Raw genomic sequence first — 21,092 nt, forward strand, 5'->3', positions numbered from 1 at the left:
GTTTGACACGGTTGACCATTCCATTCTTCTCGCCCGTGTCAGCGCAGCGGGCATTCGGGGGGCGGCCTTCTCCTGGCTGGCATCCTTCCTTCGGGATAGGTACCAGGCGGTTCATCTCTCCGGTTTCTCTGCCCCTCCCCACCCGGTCACTTGTGGTGTTCGCCAGGGTTCCTCTCTTTCCCCCCTTCTCTTTAATCTTTACATCTGTCCCCTCGTCACTTCTCTTCTTGAGCGGGGGGGTCTCTGTGTATAACTACGCAGACGACCTCCAGCTTGTCTTTGATCTCTCATCTTCCCCTGACTCTCTTTCTAAGTTCAGTTCCACCTTAATCTTCATTTCGGAGTGGATGAGCGCCAATCATCTTAAGCTCAACCCCGATAAAACGGAACTTGTTCTCACGGGTGGTCCATCTAACCCCTGGTCCCCTGCACACTGGCCCCTCTCTTTCGGTCCCCCTCCTACGCCTTCTCCTTCTGTTCGCACCCTTGGCATCAAAGTTAGTTCTGACTTAACAATGCATAGTCAGATTAGCTCTGTTGTGTCTTCCTGCTTTCTCTCCCTTCGTCTCATCCGGAAAATCTCACGTTTTTTCACCACTGATGCACTCAAAACCATAGTCCTGGCTTTAGTCATCTCTCGCCTCGACTATGGAAATGGCTTGTACGTGAGCATTCCTGCCTACGAGTCTCGACGCTTACAGGCCATTCAAAATCAAGCTGCCCGTCTTATTTTTTCCCTTCCTAAATTCTCTCACATTACTCCCGTTCTCAAATCTCTTCACTGGCTCCCTATCCGTTTCAGATCTCTTTTCAAACTAGCCTGTTTTGCTTTTCGTGCTCACTCCCGTTCTGCCCCTCCCTACATCAACTCCCTTATTTCATCCCACGTCACCAGTCGAACCCTTCGTTCTTCTTCTCTTTCTCTTCTGCACATCCCCCGTTTCCGCAAACTCAGAACTGGTGGCACTCGCCTCTCCGTTTTGGCCCCCCAGTTCTGGAACAGCCTTCCACTTCATATCCGTTCCATCCCCATCTACACCCATTTTCGAAAAGCCCTTAAAACTTTTCTTTTCACTCAGGCTTTCTTTTCATAGGCCCCCCGGATTTCTTCTGTGAGTTCTGATCAGGGCCCCAGCGCCAGGAAGCCGCTTGGCCGCAGTGCGCTTTATTAAATACTTTTTCAAATTCAAATTCAAATTCAAATTCCCTCGTCGGTGTGGTGTTCTTCTGAAGCGTCGACGCCTTCCCCGAAGATGTCGTCCGGAATCGCCGTCGACGAGTGTGCCATGGTTCTTCTGGCCCTTCGGTCTCGAATGGTTTTCTTGGACCGGAAGGACTTACACGCCGGACAATCTTGAGCCTCGTGTTCAGGGGAGAGGCAGAGATTACATACTTCGTGGAGATCGGTGTGGGGGAATTTGGACCCACATCGAGGGCACTTCTTGAAGGGAGTCCTTTCCATTAGCCAGGACCGGAGCTTGGGTAGGCCCAAAGGCCGTCGTCGAGGACCGGAATCGAAGGTTCTTGCCGATGAGAGCCGCGTCGAGTGGGGAGATCGCGATCGAAAACAATACCGCGAGTTGGGGTGAGGTTTGCGCGTCGATCGTCGAACTGGAAGCTGTTCGGAACCGGAGCGCGAAGATCACATCCGAGCCCGACACACACCATAAACCACTACATGAACAAGGGGCACGCACACCATAATCCTCTACATGAAAATGGAAGAGGCACACCATAAACATCTACATGAACATGGAAGAGGCACACAACATATACCTCTACATGGACATGGGACACACACACTGTAAACCTCTACATAAACACGGAAGACACACACCATAAACCTCAACATGAACATGGGGCACGCACCATAAACTTCAACATGAACATGAGACACACACACCATGGACCTCTACAAGATCATGGGGCACGCACACCATAAACCTCTACATGAACATGGGACACACACACCGTAAACCGCTACTTGAACATGGGACACACACACTGTAAACCTCTACATAAACATGGAAGACACACACCATAAACCTCTACATGAACATAGGACACACACCATAAACCACTACATGCACATGGGACACGCACACCATAAACCTCTACATGAACATAGGACACACACCATAAACCACTACATGAACATGGGACACGCACACCATAATCCTTTACATGAAAATGGAAGAGGCACACTCCATAAACCGCTACATGAACATGGGACACACACACTGTAAACCTCTACATAGACATGGAGGACACACACCATAAACCTCAACATGAACATGGGACATACACCATAAACCTCCCCATGAACATGGGACACGCACACCATAAGCCTCTAAATGAACATGGGACACACACACCGTAAACCTCTACATGAACATGTGACACGCACACCGTAAACCGCTACATGAACATGGGATACACACACTGTAAACCTCTACATAAACATGGAAGATACACACCATAAACCTCTACATGAACATAGAAGATACACACCATAAACCTCTACATGAACATAGGACACACACCATAAACCACTACATGCACATGGGACACACACACCATAAACCTCTACATGAACATAGGACACACACCATAAACCACTACATGAAAATGGAAGAGGCACACCATAAACCACTACATGAACATAGGACACACACCAAAAACATTCACATGAACATGGAAGAGGCACACACCATAAACCACTACATGAACATGGGACACGCACACCATAAACCTCTACATGAAAATGGAAGAGGCACACCATAAACCTCTACATGAACATAGGACACACACCAAAAACCTCTGCATGAACATCGGAGAGGCACACACCATAAACCTCTACATGCACATGGAACACGCACTATAAACCTCTACATGAACATGGGAGAGGCACACACCATAAACCTCAACATGCACATGGAACACACACCATAAACCTCTACATGAACATGGGAGAGGCACACACCATAAACCTCTACATGAACATGGGACATGCACACCATAAACCTCTACATGCAAATGGAACACACACACCATAAACCTCTACATGAACATGGGACATGGACTCCATAAACCTATACATGCAAATGGGACACACGCACCATAAACCTCTACATGAACATGGGACACACACCATAAACCTCTACATGAACATGGGACACACACCGTAAACCTCTACATGAACATGGAAGAGGCACACCATAAACCTCTCCATGAACACAGGGGAGGCACACACAATTAACCTCTATATGAACATAGGACACACACACCGTAAACCGCTAAATTAATATAGGACACACACACCGTAAACCTCTACATAAACATGGAAGACACTCACCATAAACCTCTACATGCAAATGGCACACAGACACCATAAACCTGAACATAAACATGGGACACACACCATAAACTTCAACATGAACATGGGACACTGACACCATAAACCTCTACATGGGACATGCACACCATAAACCTCTACATGCAAATGGGACACACACACCATAAACCTCTACATGAACATGGGACATGGACTCCATATACCTCTACATACAGATGAGACACACACACCATAAACCTCAACATGCACATGGAACACGCACCATAAACCTCTACATGAACATGGGAGAGGCACACACCATAAACCTCTACATGAACATGGGACATGCACACCATAAACCTCTACATGCAAATGGAACACACACACACCATAAACCTCTACATGAACATGGGACATGGACTCCATAAACCTATACATGCAAATGGGACACACGCACCATAAACCTCTACATGAACATGGGACACACACCATAAACCTCTACATGAACATGGGACACACACCGTAAACCTCTACATGAACATGGAAGAGGCACACCATAAACCTCTCCATGAACACGGGGGAGGCACACACAATTAACCTCTATATGAACATAGGACACACACACCGTAAACCGCTAAATTAATATAGGACACACACACCGTAAACCTCTACATAAACATGGAAGACACTCACCATAAACCTCTACATGCAAATGGCACACAGACACCATAAACCTGAACATAAACATGGGACACACACCATAAACTTCAACATGAACATGGGACACAGACACCATAAACCTCTACATGAACATGGGACATGCACACCATAAACCTCTACATGCAAATGGGACACACACACCATAAACCTCTACATGAACATGGGACATGGACTCCATATACCTCTACATACAAATGAGACACACACACCATAAACCTCTACATGAACATGGGACACGCACACCATAGCCCTCTACATGAACATAGGAGCGGCACACACCATACTGCACTGCCTCTGACCACCTATATATCAGATGGTAGCAATGCCAACCTCCAAAGTAGTCACTGGAAATATGAAAAGTCAAGTGTCCCTACGCTGGTGTGAGGCTTCATCCTGAAGGTCTCTGCATGACTACTCTACCCATTGAGGTATCTTTACTGACAGACAACCCGGTGCCAGGCGGGTGAAACGAGACTCCAGAATTGGCCAAGAACCTGATAATACTTAATACTTAATATTAGTGGTATCGGCCCAGAGACTGTGTCTGTGAGACACGAGACACACAGACGAGGTTCAACTGAAGTGAAAATACTGTTGTGCTCTGTGTGAGCTTGCAGAAATGGAAGGCTTACCTCATATCCAGGCATCCCAGGCTCCCCCTGGGCACCCATCCTTCCAGGAGACCCCTAGGGATAAACAAAAACAATGTTGTTAAAACAGCAAGGCTGTATTAGGGTGTGTTGAGAGATGTATGAAGCATGTATGCTGCACCCCATGGTGAGGTGCTGATAGCGAATCCCTCATAACAGGTGTGCTGTCATGTGTGAGGTAGGTATAGTACACCCCTCGTTGTCAGGTGTGCTATCATATGTGAGCCGTATACAATGCACCACCCCTCATTGTCAGGTGAGTTGTCATGTGTGAGCACCTATAGTGTGTGTACCCCTCATTCTCAACTGTAGAGACACAAGTGTGAGGCATGCACAGGGCTCCCCACAATGCCAGCTGTGTGAACACATGTGAGGTGTGTAGTGCACCTCTCACTGTTAGCTGTTCGGACACATGTAGAAGGCATGTACAGTGCACCACTCATTGTCAGCTGTGTGAACACAAGCTGAGGCATGTATAGTGCACCTATCATGGTCAGCTTTGTAGACACAAGTGTGAAGTATCTATACTGCACTCTTCCCCGTTATCGGTGTGGACACTTGTGGGAGATATGTACAGTGCACCCCTCCATGTCAGGTGCTGACATGGGTGAGGGATACATAGAGCACCCCTCATTGTCAGGTGTGGTGTTATATGTGAGCCATGTACAGTGCACCCCTCGTTGTCAAGTGTGGTGCCATATGTGAGGCATGTACAGTACACCCCTCACTGTCAGGTGAAGTGTCATATGCAAGGTGTGTAAAGTGCACCCCTCATTGTCAGGTGAGCACCCCTCGTTATCAGATGTGATGTCATATGTTAGCCATGTACAGTGTACCCCACATTGTCAGGTCTCTCTCTCCCCCTCTCTCGCGCTCTCTCCCCCTCTCACTCCCTCTTGTCTGTTCCCCCTCTTTGACACATTATTTTTTTCCATTCTCTCTCTGTTCCCCCTCTTTCTCATAATCTTTCTCCCTCTCTCTCTCCTCCCTCTCTCTCACTCACATATTCCTTTTTTCCATCCTCTCTCTCCCCTCTATTTCTATCTTTCTCTCTCTGTCTACCCCTCTCAATCTCTCTCTCCCCCCTCTCTCTCGCCCCTCTCCCTCTCTTCCCTGTCTCTCTCTCTTCTCTCTCTCTCCCTCTCCTCTCTGTCCCCTCTCTCTCAAACACTTCTCTGTTCCATTCTCTCTGTTACTGCTCTTTCTCCCCCTCTTATCCCCTCTCTCTTCCTCTCCCCCTATCTCTCTCCCTCTCTCTCTCTGCCCCCTCTCTCTCCCCTCTCTTTCTAGCTCTCTCTCTCTCTCTCTCTCTCTCTCTCTCTCACACACACACCTCTCTCTTCCCCCCTCTCTCTTGCCCCTCTCCCTCTCTCTCTTCCCTGTCTCTCTCTCTCTCTCCCCCTCTTTTCTGTCCCCTCTCTATCAAACATTACTCAGTTCCATTCTCTCTGTTACCGCTCTTTCTCCCCCTCTTTCCCCCTCTCTATTCCTCTCCTCCTATCTCCTTCCCTCTCTCTCTCTCTGCCCCCTCTCTCTCACACACACATTACTCTTTTCCACTCTCTCTTTCTCTGTCTTCCTCCAGCCTATGTCCCAAGTTGGCCCATCCGCCAACCGCCCGTGCCCCCTCACCGCTGGTCCAAGGGTTCCTCTTGACCCTTTAGGGCCATGGTTTCCAGCTGGTCCGATGTCTCCTGGAACACCTGTCTCCCCAAGATGTCCCATGAAGCCCTTGCTGCCCTGCAAGGTACAAGCACAGACACCGGGACTGAGGGTCGAGCACGTCATGTGGGCATCAAACCTTCTTCAGCCATGCCCCCAGCCACAGACGCACACAGACACAGAAATTAAAACATGGCACCAGCCACAGACGGGCACAGACACCGGGAGTGAGGGGCGAGCACGTCATGTGGGCATAAAACCTCTTCAACCATGCCACCAGCCAAAGACGGGCACAGACACCGGGAGTGAGGGGCGAGCACGTCATGTGGGCATAAAACTTCTTCAACCATGCCACCAGCCACAGACAGGCACAGACACCGGGAGTGAGGGGCTAGCACGTCATGTGGGCATCAAACCTTCTTCGGCCATGCCACCAGCCACAGACGGGCACAGACAGGAAATCCAAACATGCCACCAGCCACAGACGGGCACAGACACAGGGAGTGAGGGGCGAGCACATCATGTGGGCATAAAACCTCTTCAACCATGCCACCAGCCACAGACAGGCACAGACACCGGGAGTGAGGGGCGAGCACGTCATGTGGGCATCAAACCTTCTTCGGCCATGCCACCAGCCACAGACAGGCACAGACAGGAAATCCAAACATGCCACCAGCCACAGACGGGCACAGACACAGGGAGTGAGGGGCGAGCACATCATGTGGGCATCAAACCTTCGTTAGCTATGCCACCAGCCACAGATGGGCACAGACACAGGAATTTCAAACATGCCACCAGCCACAGACAGGCACAGACACAGGAAATTCAGCCATGCCACCAGCCACAGATGGGCACAGACAAAGGAAATTCAGCCATGCCACCAGCCACAGACGTGTTCAGACAGGAAGTTCAACCATGCCATCAGCTACTGAAGGGCACAGACACAGGAAATTCAACCATGCCACCAGCCACAGACGGGCACAGACAGGAAATTCAACCATACCACCAGCCACAGACGGGCACAGACAGGAAATTCAACCATGTCACCAGCCACAGACAGGCACAGACACAGGAAATTCAGCCATGCCACCAGCCGCAGACAGGCACAGACACAGGAAATTCAAACATGCCAACAGCCACAGATGGGTACAGACACAGGACATTCAACCATGCCACCACACGGGCACAGACAACGGGAGTGAGGGGCGAGCATGTCATGTGGGCATCAAACCTTCAACCATGCCACCAGCCACAGAAAGGCACAGACACAGGAAATTCAAACATGCCACCAGCCACAGACGGGCGAGCACGTCATGTGGGCATCAAACCTTCTTCAACCATGCCACCAGCCACAGAAAGGCACAGACACAGGAAATTCAACCATGTCACCAGCCACACACGGGCACAGACACCGGGAGTGAGGGGCGAGCACGTCATGTGGGCATCAAACCTTCTTCAACCATGCCACCAGCCACAGACGGGCACATACACAGGAAATTAAACCATGCCACCAGCCACAGACGGGTGCAGACACATGAAATATAACCATGCCACCAGCCACAGATGGGCACAGACACAGGAAATTTAACCATGCCACCAGCCACAGACGGGCACAGACACAGGAAATGTAACCATGCCACCAGCCACAGACAGGCACAGACACAGGAAATTCAGCCATGCCAGCAGCCATAGACGTGCACAGACACAGAAAATTCAGCCATGCCACCAGCCACAGATGGGCACAGACACAGGAAATTCAACCATGCCACCAGCCACAGATGGGCACAGACACAGGAAATTCAACCATGCCACCAGCCACAGATGGGCAAAGACACAGGAAATTAAACTATGCCACCAGCCACAGACGGGCACAGAGAGGAAATTCAACCATACCACCAGACACAGACGGGTACAAACAGGAAATTCAATCATGCCACCAGCCACAGACGGGCACAGACAGGTAATTCAACCATGCCACCAGCCACAGACGTGCTCAGACAGGAAATTCAACCATGCCACCAGCCACAGACGGGCAAAGAAAGGAAATTCAACCATGCCACCAGGCATAGATGGGTACAAACAGGAAATCGAACCATGCCACCTGCCACAAACGGGCACAGACACAGGATTCAACCATACCACCAGCCACAGACGGGCACAGACACAGGAAATTCAACCATGCCACCAGCCACAAACGGGCACCAACACAGGAAATTCAACCATGCCACCAGCCACAGGCAGGCACAGACACCGGAAATATAACCATGCCATCAGCCACAGACGTGCTCGGACAGGAAATTCAACCATGCCACCAGCCACAGACGGGCACAGACAGGAAATTAAACGATGCCACCAGCCACAGCCACGCACAGACACAGGAAATTCAACCATGCCGCCAGTCACAGACCGGCACAGACACAGAAAACACAGCGTTACCTTGAGTCCTGGCATGCCTCGCGGCCCTTGCTTCCCAGGCTTTCCTTCTGGGCCCTGCGAGACAAAAAACAAGTGTGAGGTTAGAAGGAAGTGAGTCACCCAGGAGAGATGCTGGCCAAAGTGACAGAGAGAGAGCCACGGAAGGGAGACTGCTACTTAACATGCCAAGGAGTGAGCCATTAAGGAGAGATGCTAGCCAAAGTGACAGAGAGAGAGCCACGGAAGGGAGACTGCTGCCTAACATGCCAAGAAGTGAGCCATTCAGGAGAGATGATAGCCAATATCCCAGAGAGAGAGCCACGGAAGGGAGACTGCTACTTAACATGCCAAGAAGTGAGCCATTCAGGACAGATTCTAGCCAATATCCCAGAGAGAGAGCCACGGAAGGAAGACTGCTACTTAACATGCCAAGAAGTGAGCCATTCAGGAGAGATGCTAGCCAATACCCCAGAGAGAGAGCCACGGAAGGGAGACTGCTACTTAACATGCCAAGAAGTGAGCCATTCAGGACAGATTCTAGCCAATATCCCAGAGAGAGAGCCACGGAAGGGAGACTGCTGCTTAACATGCCAAGAAGTGAGCCATTCAGGAGAGATGCTAGCCAATGTGACAGAGAGAGAGCCACGGAAGGGAGACTGCTGCTTAACATGCCAAGAAGTGAGTCATTCAGGAGAGATGCTAGCCAAAGTGACAGAGAGAGAGCCACGGAAGGGAGATTGCTACTTAACATGCCAAGAAGTGAGCCATTCAGGAGAGATGCTAGCCAATATCCCAGAGAGAGAGAGCCATGGATGGGAGACGGATGTTTAGCAGGGCAAGAAGTGAGCTATTCAGATGAGATGCTAGCAAAAGTGACAGAGAGAGATCCACGGAAGGGAGACTGCTACTTAACATGCCAAGAAGTGAGCCATTCAGGACAGATGCTAGCCAATATCCCAGAGAGAGAGCCACGGAAGGGAGACTGCTACTTAACATGCCAAGAAGTGAGCCATTCATGAGAGGTGCTAGCCAAAGTGACAGAGAGAGAGCCACGGAAGGGAGACTGCTACTTAACATGCCAAGAAGTGAGCCATTCAGGACAGATGCTAGCCAATATCCCAGAGAGAGAGCCACGGAAGGGAGACTGCTACTTAACATGCCAAGAAGTGAGCCATTCAGGACAGATGCTAGCCAATATCCCAGAGAGAGAGCCACGGAAGGGAGACTGCTACTTAACATGCCAAGAAGTGAGCCATTCAGGAGAGATGCTAGCCAATGTAACAGAGAGAGAGCCACAGAAGGGAGACTGCTGCTTAACATGCCAAGAAGTGAGCCATTCAGGAAAGATGCTAGCCAAAGTGACAGAGAGAGAGCCACGGAAGGGAGACTGCTGCTTAACATGCCAAGAAGTGAGCCATTCAGGACAGATGCTAGCCAATATCCCAGAGAGAGAGCCCTGGATGGGAGACTGCTACTTAACATGCCAAGAAGTGAGCCATTCAACGGAGCTCTGCCAAGTCTGCCAGGAAGTGAACCACGTAAGAAAGCCCTCTGATCAGTGGTGCCAGGAAGGGGGTCAGTCAGTGGCGAGTGCCATGTGACCCACTCAGCGGGCACCACTGCCAACGTTGCCAGGAAGGGGGCAGGTGAATGGAGAGTGCCATTTGATCCAGTCAGCGGGAACCACTACCAGCGGTGCCAAGAAGGGGATCAGTCAGTGGAGAGTGCCATGTCATCCACCCAGCGGGTTCCTCTGCCAGCGGTGCCAAGAAGTTGGTCAGTCAGTGCAGAGTGCCATGAGATCCACTCAGCGGGAACCACTACCAGCGGAGCCAGGAAGGGGGTCAGTCAGTGGAGAGTGCCATGTGATCCACCCAGCGGGTCCCACTACCAGCGGTGCCAGGAAGGGGGTCAGTCAATGGAGAGTGCCATGTGATCCTCCCAATGGGTCCCACTACCAGCGGTGCCAGGAAGAGTGTCAGTCAATGGAGAGTGCCATGTGATCCACCCAGTGGGTCCCACTAACAGCAGTGCCAGGAATGGGGTCAGTCAGTGGAGAGTGCCATGTGATCCACCCAGCGGGTCCCACTACCAGCGGTGCCAGGAAGGGGGTCAGTCAGTGGAGAGTGCCGTGTGATCCACCCAGCAGGTCCCACTACCAGCGGTGCCAGGAAGGGGGTCCATCAGTGGAGAGTGCCATGTGATCACCATTTACCACTACAAACTGTGCCAGGAAGTGAACCATTCATAGGACGATGTTATGTTATAAGGATGTTATTATTTGTTGAATGCTTCTTGGCGCTTTCTCCATAACACACCAGTAAGGTACACATTTTAAAATGCAAGAAGAGTAAGGGAAAAAGTAATTTGAAGGAATTTATTGCACAAATAACCAAGTGTTAGGGCTTTCCTAAATCTAACCATGCATGCTTCGATGTGTACAGACAAGGGAAAACAACTGCAACATCTGGCGGCTGTAAAAGAGAAGATCTGTCAACATCAGTGTGACCCACCCACTCCAGGGCAGAAGAGAAGATATGTCACCATCAGGGTAACCACCTTACCCCAGGTAGGTCAGATGAGAAGATATGTCACCATCAGGGTAACCACCTTACCCCAGGTAGGTCAGAAGAGAAGATCTGTCACCATCAGGGTGACCACCTCACCCCAGGTAGATCAGAAGATAAGATCTGTCACCATTAGGGTGATCACCTCACCCCAGATAGGTCAGAAGAGAAGATCTGTCACCATCAGGGTGACCACCTCACCCCAGGTAGGTTAGAAGAGAAGATCTGTCACCATCAGGGTGACCACCTCACTCCAGGTCAGACGAGAAGATCTGTCACTATCAGGGTGACCACCTCACCCCAGGTAGGTCAGACGAGAAGATCTGTCACCATCAGGGTGACCTCCTTACCCCAGGTAGGTCAGAAGAGAAGATCTGTCACCATCAGGGTGACCACCTCACTCCAGGTCAGAAGAGAAGATCTGTCACCATCAGGGTGACCACCTCACTTCTAGTCAGAAGAGGAAATCTGTCACCATCAGGGTGACCACCTCACTCCAGGTCAGAAGAGAAGATCTGTTACCATCGGGGTGAACATCTCACTCCAAGTCAGAAAAGAAGATCTGTCACCATCAGGGTGACCTCCTTACCCCAGGTAGGTCAGAAGAGAAGATCTGTCACCATCAGGGTGACCTCCTTACCCCAGGTAGGTCAGAAGAGAAGATCTGTCACCATCAGGGTGACCACCTCACCCCAGGTAGGTCAGAAGAGAAGATCTGTTACCATCGGGGTGAACATCTCACTCCAAGTCAGAAAAGAAGATCTGTCACCATCAGGGTGACCACCTCGACCCTAGTCAGAAGTGGAGATCTGTCACCATCAGGGTGATCACCTCACTCCGGGTTAGAAGAGAAGATCTGTCACCATCAGGGTGACCACCTCACTCCAGGTCAGAAGAGAAGGTCTGTCATCATCAGGGTGACCACTTTTCCCTAGGCCAGAAGAGAAGATCTGTTACCATCAGGGTGACCACCTCACTCCAGGTCAGAAGGGAAGATCTATCACTATCATGGTGACCACTTCACCCCCAGGTAGGTCAGAAGTGAAGAACTGTCACCATCGGGGTGACCACCTCACTCCAGGTCAGAAGAGAAGAGCTGTCACCATCAGGGTAACCAAATCTATTCATAAAAGGGCCCCTGTAAACTGAAATAAGGAGAAGACAACAGCAAGGGAAAAACCAATATCAAACAAGAAAAGTGGACTTCTGACATTCTTAAATAAGGTATAACAATACTCACTCTCATGAGACAGACCTCTTGAAAAAGAATTACATTTTTTTTCAATTAGATACATAATTATTTTTATAATACAATTTTGGGCTCCCTATCATCAAAGTCCATGCCAAACACCAGACTCATACAAAGACCACTCATGTACAATCATGCAAGAGAACCACACATTAAAAACATTATTCAAACTTTAACCTAACATTATATGCACCTGCTTGTCTGTCAATATATGTCACAAAGTGATCTACATTACGATCATTCAGGGGAGAGGAGTTGGCCTAACGGCTAGGGCGGTCGACCTCGAATCTGGGGAACTGGGTTCGAGTCTCGGCAATGACGCTGAACATCCTGTGATTCTGGGCAAATCACTTAATCTCCCTTTGCCCAACAAAAAATTGAATGTGTCCTCATGTAATGCAACTGGTGCTATGTAAAGCGCATTGATACCCGATTCGGGTCAAGTTCACACTTTATAAAACTCTCTAAAAAGAAAAGAAAAAAAAAGAAATGTAAATCCTATACATATATCAGGTTTATTAGGATAGAATTACTGAGAGATATTATGCAGAATCAAGAAAATAAGCCGACGTGCGTTTCGGTGAAAAAATGCTCCGATTGATCAAGACACGTTCGTCCAGGCGCTTGATGTAATACGATGGTGGTGGCATAAGCCATCCAGCACGTATACAGATATATTTAAGGAGTCTGAGCCCAATTAAGTTAAGGTCTGAAACATGAGAAGTACAACCAAGATTAGATGCATATAGATAATACATAATGTAAATATTCATTATAGGAGATGTGTACAGACATTGAAAGAAAGAAATAAGACCTAATAACCCAAAGGTGCACGCTCTCACATAAAACCCAGCACTCTGTCTTCAGGATTGATAAGGCCTGCCATAGGGGTGACTGATAGGTTTATATGTGCAGTGATTTAGAATAGATATGGTGAACCTATATCTAAGTAAGGGGTGCATGCACCACCTTACACAGGTTGCAGTAGCAGACCTGTGGTGTCAGTTTGAATGGTCTCTCAGGGGTGGCATAATACATGCTGCAGCCTCTGGGAGGCCTCTAGGGTACCTATGCCCTGGGTACATAGTATACTATATGCTAGGGACTGATAAGGGTACCCCAGAATCCAATCCGGAGTGTACCTAAAGTACATGCAATTAATTTAGAGGAGAAAGCAGCTAGACTGGGGTCCTGGATAGCAGGATCCCAGTCAATCTAAGTTGAAAACAGTGACACATCAGCAAAAAGTGGGGTTAACTATAAGAAGCAGATCCTACTCTCCTACAACCACTGCCAAGTGTGCGAGAGGAGCTCAGTTGAAAACGAGATCACTGCCAAGAGTGCGAGAAGAGCTCAGTTGAAAGGGAGATCACTGCCAAGTGTGCAAGAGGACCTCAGTTGAAAGGGAGACCACTGCCAAGTGTGCAAGAAGCGCTCCATGGACAGGGAGACCACTGCCAAGAGGGCGAGAAGAGCTCTGTTGATAGGGAAACCACTGCCAAGTGTGTGAGAGGAGCTCAGTTGAAAGGGAGACCATTGCCAAGAGTGCAAGAAGAGCTCAGTTGAAAGGGAGACCACTGCCAAGAGTGCAAGAAGAGCTCAGTTGAAAGGGAGACCACTGCCAAGAGTGTGAAAAGAGCCCCATTGAAAGGGAGACCACTGCCAAGAGTGCGAGAAGCACTCAGTTGAAAGGGAGACCACTGCCAAGAGTGTGAGGAGAGCTCAGTTGAAAGGGAGACCACTGCCAAGTGTGCGAGAAGAGCTCAGTTGAAAGGGAGACCACTATCAAGTGTGCAAGAAGAGCTCAGTTTAAAGGGAGACCCCTGCCAGGAGGGCGAGAAGAGCTCCGTTAAAAGGGAGACCACTGCCAAGAGTGCGAGAAGAGCTCAGTTGAAAGGGAGACCACTGTCAAGTGTGCGAGAAGAGCTCAGTTTAAAGGGAGACCACTGCCAAGAGGTCGAGAAGAGCTCCATTGAAAGGGAGACCACTGCAAAGTGTGCGAGAAGAGCTCCTTGGACAGAGAGACCACTGCCAAAGGTGCGAGAAGAGCTCCATGGACAGGAAGACCACTGCCAAGATTGCGAGAAGAGCTCCATTGAAAGGGAGACCACTGCCAAGTGTGCGAGAAGAGCTCCATGGACAGGGAGACCACTGCCAAGTGTGTGAGAAGAGCTCCATGGACAGGGAGACTACTGCCAAGAGTGCGAGAAGAGCTCAGTTGAAAGGGAGACCACTCCCGAGAGTGCGAAAAGAGCTCAGTTGAAAGGGAGACCACTGCTAAGAGTGCGAGAAGAGCTCCATGGACCAGGAGACCACTTTCAAGTGTGCGAGAAGAGCTCAGTTGAAAGCGAGACCCCTGCCAAGACTGCAAGAAGAGCTCAGTTGAAAGGAAGACCACTGCCAAGAGTGCAAGAAGAGCTCCGTTGAAAGGGAGACCACTGCCAAGTGTGCAAGAGGGGCTCAGTTGAAAGGGAGACCACTGCCAATAGTGCAAGAAGAGCTCAGTTGAAAGAGAGACCAATGCCAAGAGTGCAAGAAGAACTCTGTTGAAAGGGAGACCACTGCCAAGAGTGCAAGAAGAGCTCTGTTGAAAAGGAGACCACTGCCAAGTGTGTGAGAAGAGCTCCATGGACAGGGAGACTACTGCCAAGAGTGCGAGAAGAGCTCAGTTGAAAGGGAGACCACTCCCAAGAGTGCGAGAAGAGCTCAGTTGAAAGGGAGACCACTGCTAAGAGTGCGAGAAGAGCTCCATGGACCAGGAGACCACTTTCAAGTGTGCGAGAAGAGCTCAGTTGAAAGGGAGACCACTGCCAAGAGTGCAAGAAGAGCTCCGTTGAAAGGGAGACCACTGCCAAGTGTGCAAGAGGGGCTCAGTTGAAAGGGAGACCACTGCCAATAGTGCAAGAAGAGCTCAGTTGAAAGGGAGACCACTGCCAAGAGTGCAAGAAGCACTCAGTTGAAAGGGAGACCACTGCCAAGAGGGCGAGAAGAGCTCCATTGAAAGGGAGACCACTGCCAAGAGTGCAAAAAGAGCTCAATTGAAAGGGAGACCACTGCCAAAGGTCCGAGAAGAGCTCCATGACCAGGGAGACCACTGCCAAGAGTGCGAGAAGAGCTCAGTTGAAAGGGATACCACTGCCAAGAGTGCAAGAAGAGCTCCATTGAAAGGGAGACCACTGCCAAGAGTGCGAGAAGAGCTCCATTGAAAGGGAGACCACTGCCAAGTGTGCGAGAGGAGCTCAGTTGAAAGGCAGACCTCTGCCAAGAGTGCGAGAAGAGCTCAGTTGAAAGGGAGACAACTGCCAAGTGTGCGAGAGGAGCTCAGTTGAAAGGGAGACCACTGCCAAGAGTGCAAGAAGAGCTCAGTTGAAAGGGAGACCACTGCCAAGAGTGCAAGAAGAGCTCTGTTGCAAAGGAGACCACTGCCAAGTGTGCGAAAAGAGCTCAGTTGAAAGGGAGACTACTGCCAAGAGTGCAAGAAGAGCTCAGTTGAAAGGGAAACCACTGCCAAGAGTGTGAATAGAGCTCCATTGAAAGGGAGAACACTGCCAAGAGTGCGAGAAGCACTCAGTTGTAAGGGAGACCACTGCCAAGAGTGTGAGAAGAGCTCAGTTGAAAGGGAGACCACTGTCAAGTGTGCGAGAAGAGCTCAGTTGAAAGGGAGACCACTGTCAAGTGTGCGAGAAGAGCTCAGTTTAAAGGGAGACCACTGCCAAGAGGGCGAGAAGAGCTCAGTTGAAAGGGAGACCACTGCCAAGAGTGCGAGAAGAGCTCAGTTGAAAGGGAGACCACTGTCAAGTGTGCAAGAAGAGCTCAGTTTAAAGGGAGACCACTGCCAAGAGGGCGAGAAGAGCTCCATTGAAAGGGAGACCACTGTAAAGTGTGCGAGAAGAGCTCCATGGACAGAGAGACCACTGCCAAAGGTGCGAGAAGAGCTCTATGAACAGGGAGACCACTGCCAAGATTGCGAGAAGAGCTCCATTGAAAGGGAGACCACTGCCAAGTGTGCGAGAAGAGCTCCATGGACAGGGAGACCACTGCCAAGTGTGTGAGAAGAGCTCCATGGACAGGGAGACTACTTCCAAGAGAGCGAGAAGAGCTCAGTTGAAAGGGAGACCACTCCCAAGAGTGCGAGAAGAGCTAAGGTGAAAGGGAGACCACTGCTAAGAGTGCGAGAAGAGCTCCATGGACCAGGAGACCACTTTCAAGTGTGCGAGAAGAGCTCAGTTGAAAGCGAGACCCCTGCCAAGACTGCAAGAAGAGCTCAGTTGAAAGGGAGACCACTGCCAAGAGTGCAAGAAGAGCTTCGTTGAAAGGGAGACCACTGCCAAGTGTGCAAGAGGGGTTCAGTTGAAAGGGAGACCACTGCCAAGAGTGCAAGAAGAGCTCAGTTGAAAGGGAGACCAATGCCAAGAGTGCAAGAAGAGCTCAGTTGAAATGGAGACCACTGCCAAGAGTGCAAGAAGAGCTCAGTTGAAAGGGAGACCACTGCCAAGAGTGTGAAAAGAGCTCCATTGAAAGGGAGACCACTGCCAAGAGTGCAAGAAGCACTCAGTTGAAAGGGAGACCACTGCCAAGAAGGCGAGAAGAGCTCCATTTAAAGGGAGACCACTGCCAAGAGTGCGAAAAGAGCTCAATTGAAAGGGAGACCACTGCCAAAGGTGCGAGAAGAGCTCCATGACCAGGGAGACCACTGCCAAGAGTGCGAGAAGAGCTCAGTTGAAAGGGATACCACTGCCAAGAGTGCAAGAAGAGCTCCATTGAAAGGGAGACCACTGCCAAGAGTGCGAGAAGAGCTCCATTGAAAGGGAGACCACTGCCAAGTGTGCGAGAAGAGCTCCATGGACAGGGAGACTACTGCCAAGAGTGCGAGAAGAGCTCAGTTGAAAGGGAGACCACTCCCAAGAGTGCGAGAAGAGCTCAGTTGAAAGGGAGACCACTGCTAAGAGTGCGAGAAGAGCTCCATGGACCAGGAGACCACTTTCAAGTGTGCGAGAAGAGCTCAGTTGAAAGGGAGACCACTGCCAAGAGTGCAAGAAGAGCTCCGTTGAAAGGGAGACCACTGCCAAGAGTGCAAGAAGAGCTCTGTTGCAAAGGAGACCACTGCCAAGTGTGCGAAAAGAGCTCAGTTGAAAGGGAGACTACTGCCAAGAGTGCAAGAAGAGCTCAGTTGAAAGGGAAACCACTGCCAAGAGTGTGAATAGAGCTCCATTGAAAGGGAGAACACTGCCAAGAGTGCGAGAAGCACTCAGTTGTAAGGGAGACCACTGCCAAGAGTGTGAGAAGAGCTCAGTTGAAAGGGAGACCACTGTCAAGTGTGCGAGAAGAGCTCAGTTGAAAGGGAGACCACTGTCAAGTGTGCGAGAAGAGCTCAGTTTAAAGGGAGACCACTGCCAAGAGGGCGAGAAGAGCTCAGTTGAAAGGGAGACCACTGCCAAGAGTGCGAGAAGAGCTCAGTTGAAAGGGAGACCACTGTCAAGTGTGCAAGAAGAGCTCAGTTTAAAGGGAGACCACTGCCAAGAGGGCGAGAAGAGCTCCATTGAAAGGGAGACCACTGTAAAGTGTGCGAGAAGAGCTCCATGGACAGAGAGACCACTGCCAAAGGTGCGAGAAGAGCTCTATGAACAGGGAGACCACTGCCAAGATTGCGAGAAGAGCTCCATTGAAAGGGAGACCACTGCCAAGTGTGCGAGAAGAGCTCCATGGACAGGGAGACCACTGCCAAGTGTGTGAGAAGAGCTCCATGGACAGGGAGACTACTTCCAAGAGAGCGAGAAGAGCTCAGTTGAAAGGGAGACCACTCCCAAGAGTGCGAGAAGAGCTAAGGTGAAAGGGAGACCACTGCTAAGAGTGCGAGAAGAGCTCCATGGACCAGGAGACCACTTTCAAGTGTGCGAGAAGAGCTCAGTTGAAAGCGAGACCCCTGCCAAGACTGCAAGAAGAGCTTCGTTGAAAGGGAGACCACTGCCAAGTGTGCAAGAGGGGTTCAGTTGAAAGGGAGACCACTGCCAAGAGTGCAAGAAGAGCTCAGTTGAAAGGGAGACCAATGCCAAGAGTGCAAGAAGAGCTCAGTTGAAATGGAGACCACTGCCAAGAGTGCAAGAAGAGCTCAGTTGAAAGGGAGACCACTGCCAAGAGTGTGAAAAGAGCTCCATTGAAAGGGAGACCACTGCCAAGAGTGCAAGAAGCACTCAGTTGAAAGGGAGACCACTGCCAAGAAGGCGAGAAGAGCTCCATTTAAAGGGAGACCACTGCCAAGAGTGCGAAAAGAGCTCAATTGAAAGGGAGACCACTGCCAAAGGTGCGAGAAGAGCTCCATGACCAGGGAGACCACTGCCAAGAGTGCGAGAAGAGCTCAGTTGAAAGGGATACCACTGCCAAGAGTGCAAGAAGAGCTCCATTGAAAGGGAGACCACTGCCAAGAGTGCGAGAAGAGCTCCATTGAAAGGGAGACCACTGCCAAGTGTGCGAGAAGAGCTCCATGGACAGGGAGACTACTGCCAAGAGTGCGAGAAGAGCTCAGTTGAAAGGGAGACCACTCCCAAGAGTGCGAGAAGAGCTCAGTTGAAAGGGAGACCACTGCTAAGAGTGCGAGAAGAGCTCCATGGACCAGGAGACCACTTTCAAGTGTGCGAGAAGAGCTCAGTTGAAAGGGAGACCACTGCCAAGAGTGCAAGAAGAGCTCCGTTGAAAGGGAGACCACTGCCAAGTGTGCAAGAGGGGCTCAGTTGAAAGGGAGACCACTGCCAATAGTGCAAGAAGAGCTCAGTTGAAAGGGAGACCACTGCCAAGAGTGCAAGAAGAGCTCAGTTGAAAGGGAGACCACTGCCAAGAGTGCGAGAAGAGCTCCGTGGACCAGGAGACCAATGCCAAGTGTGCGAGTAGAGCTCAGTTGAAAGCGAGACCACTGCCAAGAGTGCAAGAAGAGCTCCGTTGAAAGGGAGACCACTGCCAAGTGTGCAAGAGGAGCTCAGTTGAAAGGGAGACCACTGCCAAGAGTGCGAGAAGAGCTCAGTTGAAAGGGAGAAGGGAGACCACTTCCAAGAGTGCAAGAAGAGCTCTGTTGAAAGGGAGACCACTGCCCAGTGTGCGAGAAGAGCTCCGTTGAAAGGGAGACCACTGCCAAGTGTGAGAGAAGAGCTCAGTTGAATGGGAGACCACTGCCAAGTGTGCGAGAAGAGCTCCATGGACAGGGAGACCACTGCCAAGTGTGCGAGAAGGGCTCAGTTGAAAGGGAGACCATTGCGTCTTTCCATCACCTCCTTGTGTTTGCTTTGTTCACCCTAAGTTGGCATAGTATGCCCAGACATGGGTCCCTTGCTCACTTTGCTAGTCTGGCACGTTATTTTTCTTCACCTTTCACATAAATTTTAGACTTGGGCAAAACTTCCACTTTGTTCCCCTTTCTTTTTCTGCCATGAAAGTTGCTGATGATGACAGAGTGAGCACACTGGTGAGTATCAACCAGTAGCTCCACGGATGAAGCTTACATGAGGCACTTTCTGACTCCTCTCACCTTTTTCCTTTGGTAGATGTGAGACTATTTGGGGGTGGTTGACAAACTAAAACTCTTTTAGAAAAGAACACTTGGAGGTGGGCATGACAAATAAATGAGCGTGGCCTTACATAGGAGTATATAATACCCATTTGATTTAATACTAAAACGAGTTATAGTGTACTTGTAACCAGGTAATTTGTTTATGGACTTTGTGAGTGGAGGGCCAAGAGTGCGAGAAGAGCTCAGTTGAAAGGGAGACCACTGCCAAGTGTGCAAGAGGGGTTCAGTTGAAAGGGAGACCACTGCCAAGAGTGCAAGAAGAGCTCAGTTGAAAGGGAGACCAATGCCAAGAGTGCAAGAAGAGCTCAGTTGAAAGGGAGAAGGGAGACCACTGCCAAGAGTGCAAGAAGAGCTCAGTTGAAATGGAGACCACTGCCAAGAGTGCAAGAAGAGCTCAGTTGAAAGGGAGACCACTGCCAAGAGTGCAAGAAGAGCTCAGTTGAAAGGGAGACCACTGCCAAGAGTGCAAGAAGCACTCAGTTGAAAGGGAGACCACTGCCAAGAAGGCGAGAAGAGCTCCATTTAAAGGGAGACCACTGCCAAGAGTGCGAAAAGAGCTCAATTGAAAGGGAGACCACTGCCAAGAGTGCGAGAAGAGCTCAGTAATTTGTTTATGGACTTTGTGAGTGGAGGGCGACCTCACTATATTCCCTCTGGTGCTCTAATTGTTTTGATGATCTTCTAAGGTTAATGCCTGGAGCTCACCAACATGCAGGAGGTCACTGGAGGTACAAGAGGTGGAATGACTCGTTTGCGTCCTTCCAAGAATGCTTTAATGACTGGGATTCTGAAGAGTGATAGATGCTGTCTATTTTGGAGATGCAGCTATTGCAGCAAGATGTAATCGAATAGAAGTGAATGCTAAATTGGACTAAATAATGTCCTGTACAGTGGCTTTGACAGGATTGATTTGTTTAGGTTGGCAGTACACACTAAA

General features: G+C 50.1%; 1 protein-coding gene across 3 annotated transcripts in view; it reads right to left on the reverse strand.

Moving 5' to 3' along the window:
* COL27A1 (collagen type XXVII alpha 1 chain) overlaps positions 1–21,092 on the reverse strand; it is a 2,221,286-nt gene that overhangs the window by 572,693 nt on the left and 1,627,501 nt on the right. For all 3 annotated transcript variants that reach the window (XM_085614179.1, XM_085614180.1, XM_085614178.1), the window contains exons 38-40: positions 8,803–8,856; positions 6,337–6,444; positions 4,687–4,740 (exon numbers count right to left, since the gene is read on the reverse strand). In XM_085614179.1, coding sequence (XP_085470305.1) covers positions 4,687–4,740; positions 6,337–6,444; positions 8,803–8,856 — 216 coding nt within the window. The remainder of the gene's footprint in view (positions 1–4,686; positions 4,741–6,336; positions 6,445–8,802; positions 8,857–21,092) is intronic.

The sequence above is a fragment of the Triturus cristatus genome, chromosome 1_2, assembly GCF_964204655.1.
Source record: "Triturus cristatus chromosome 1_2, aTriCri1.1, whole genome shotgun sequence".
Classification (NCBI taxonomy): Eukaryota; Metazoa; Chordata; class Amphibia; order Caudata; family Salamandridae; genus Triturus; species Triturus cristatus.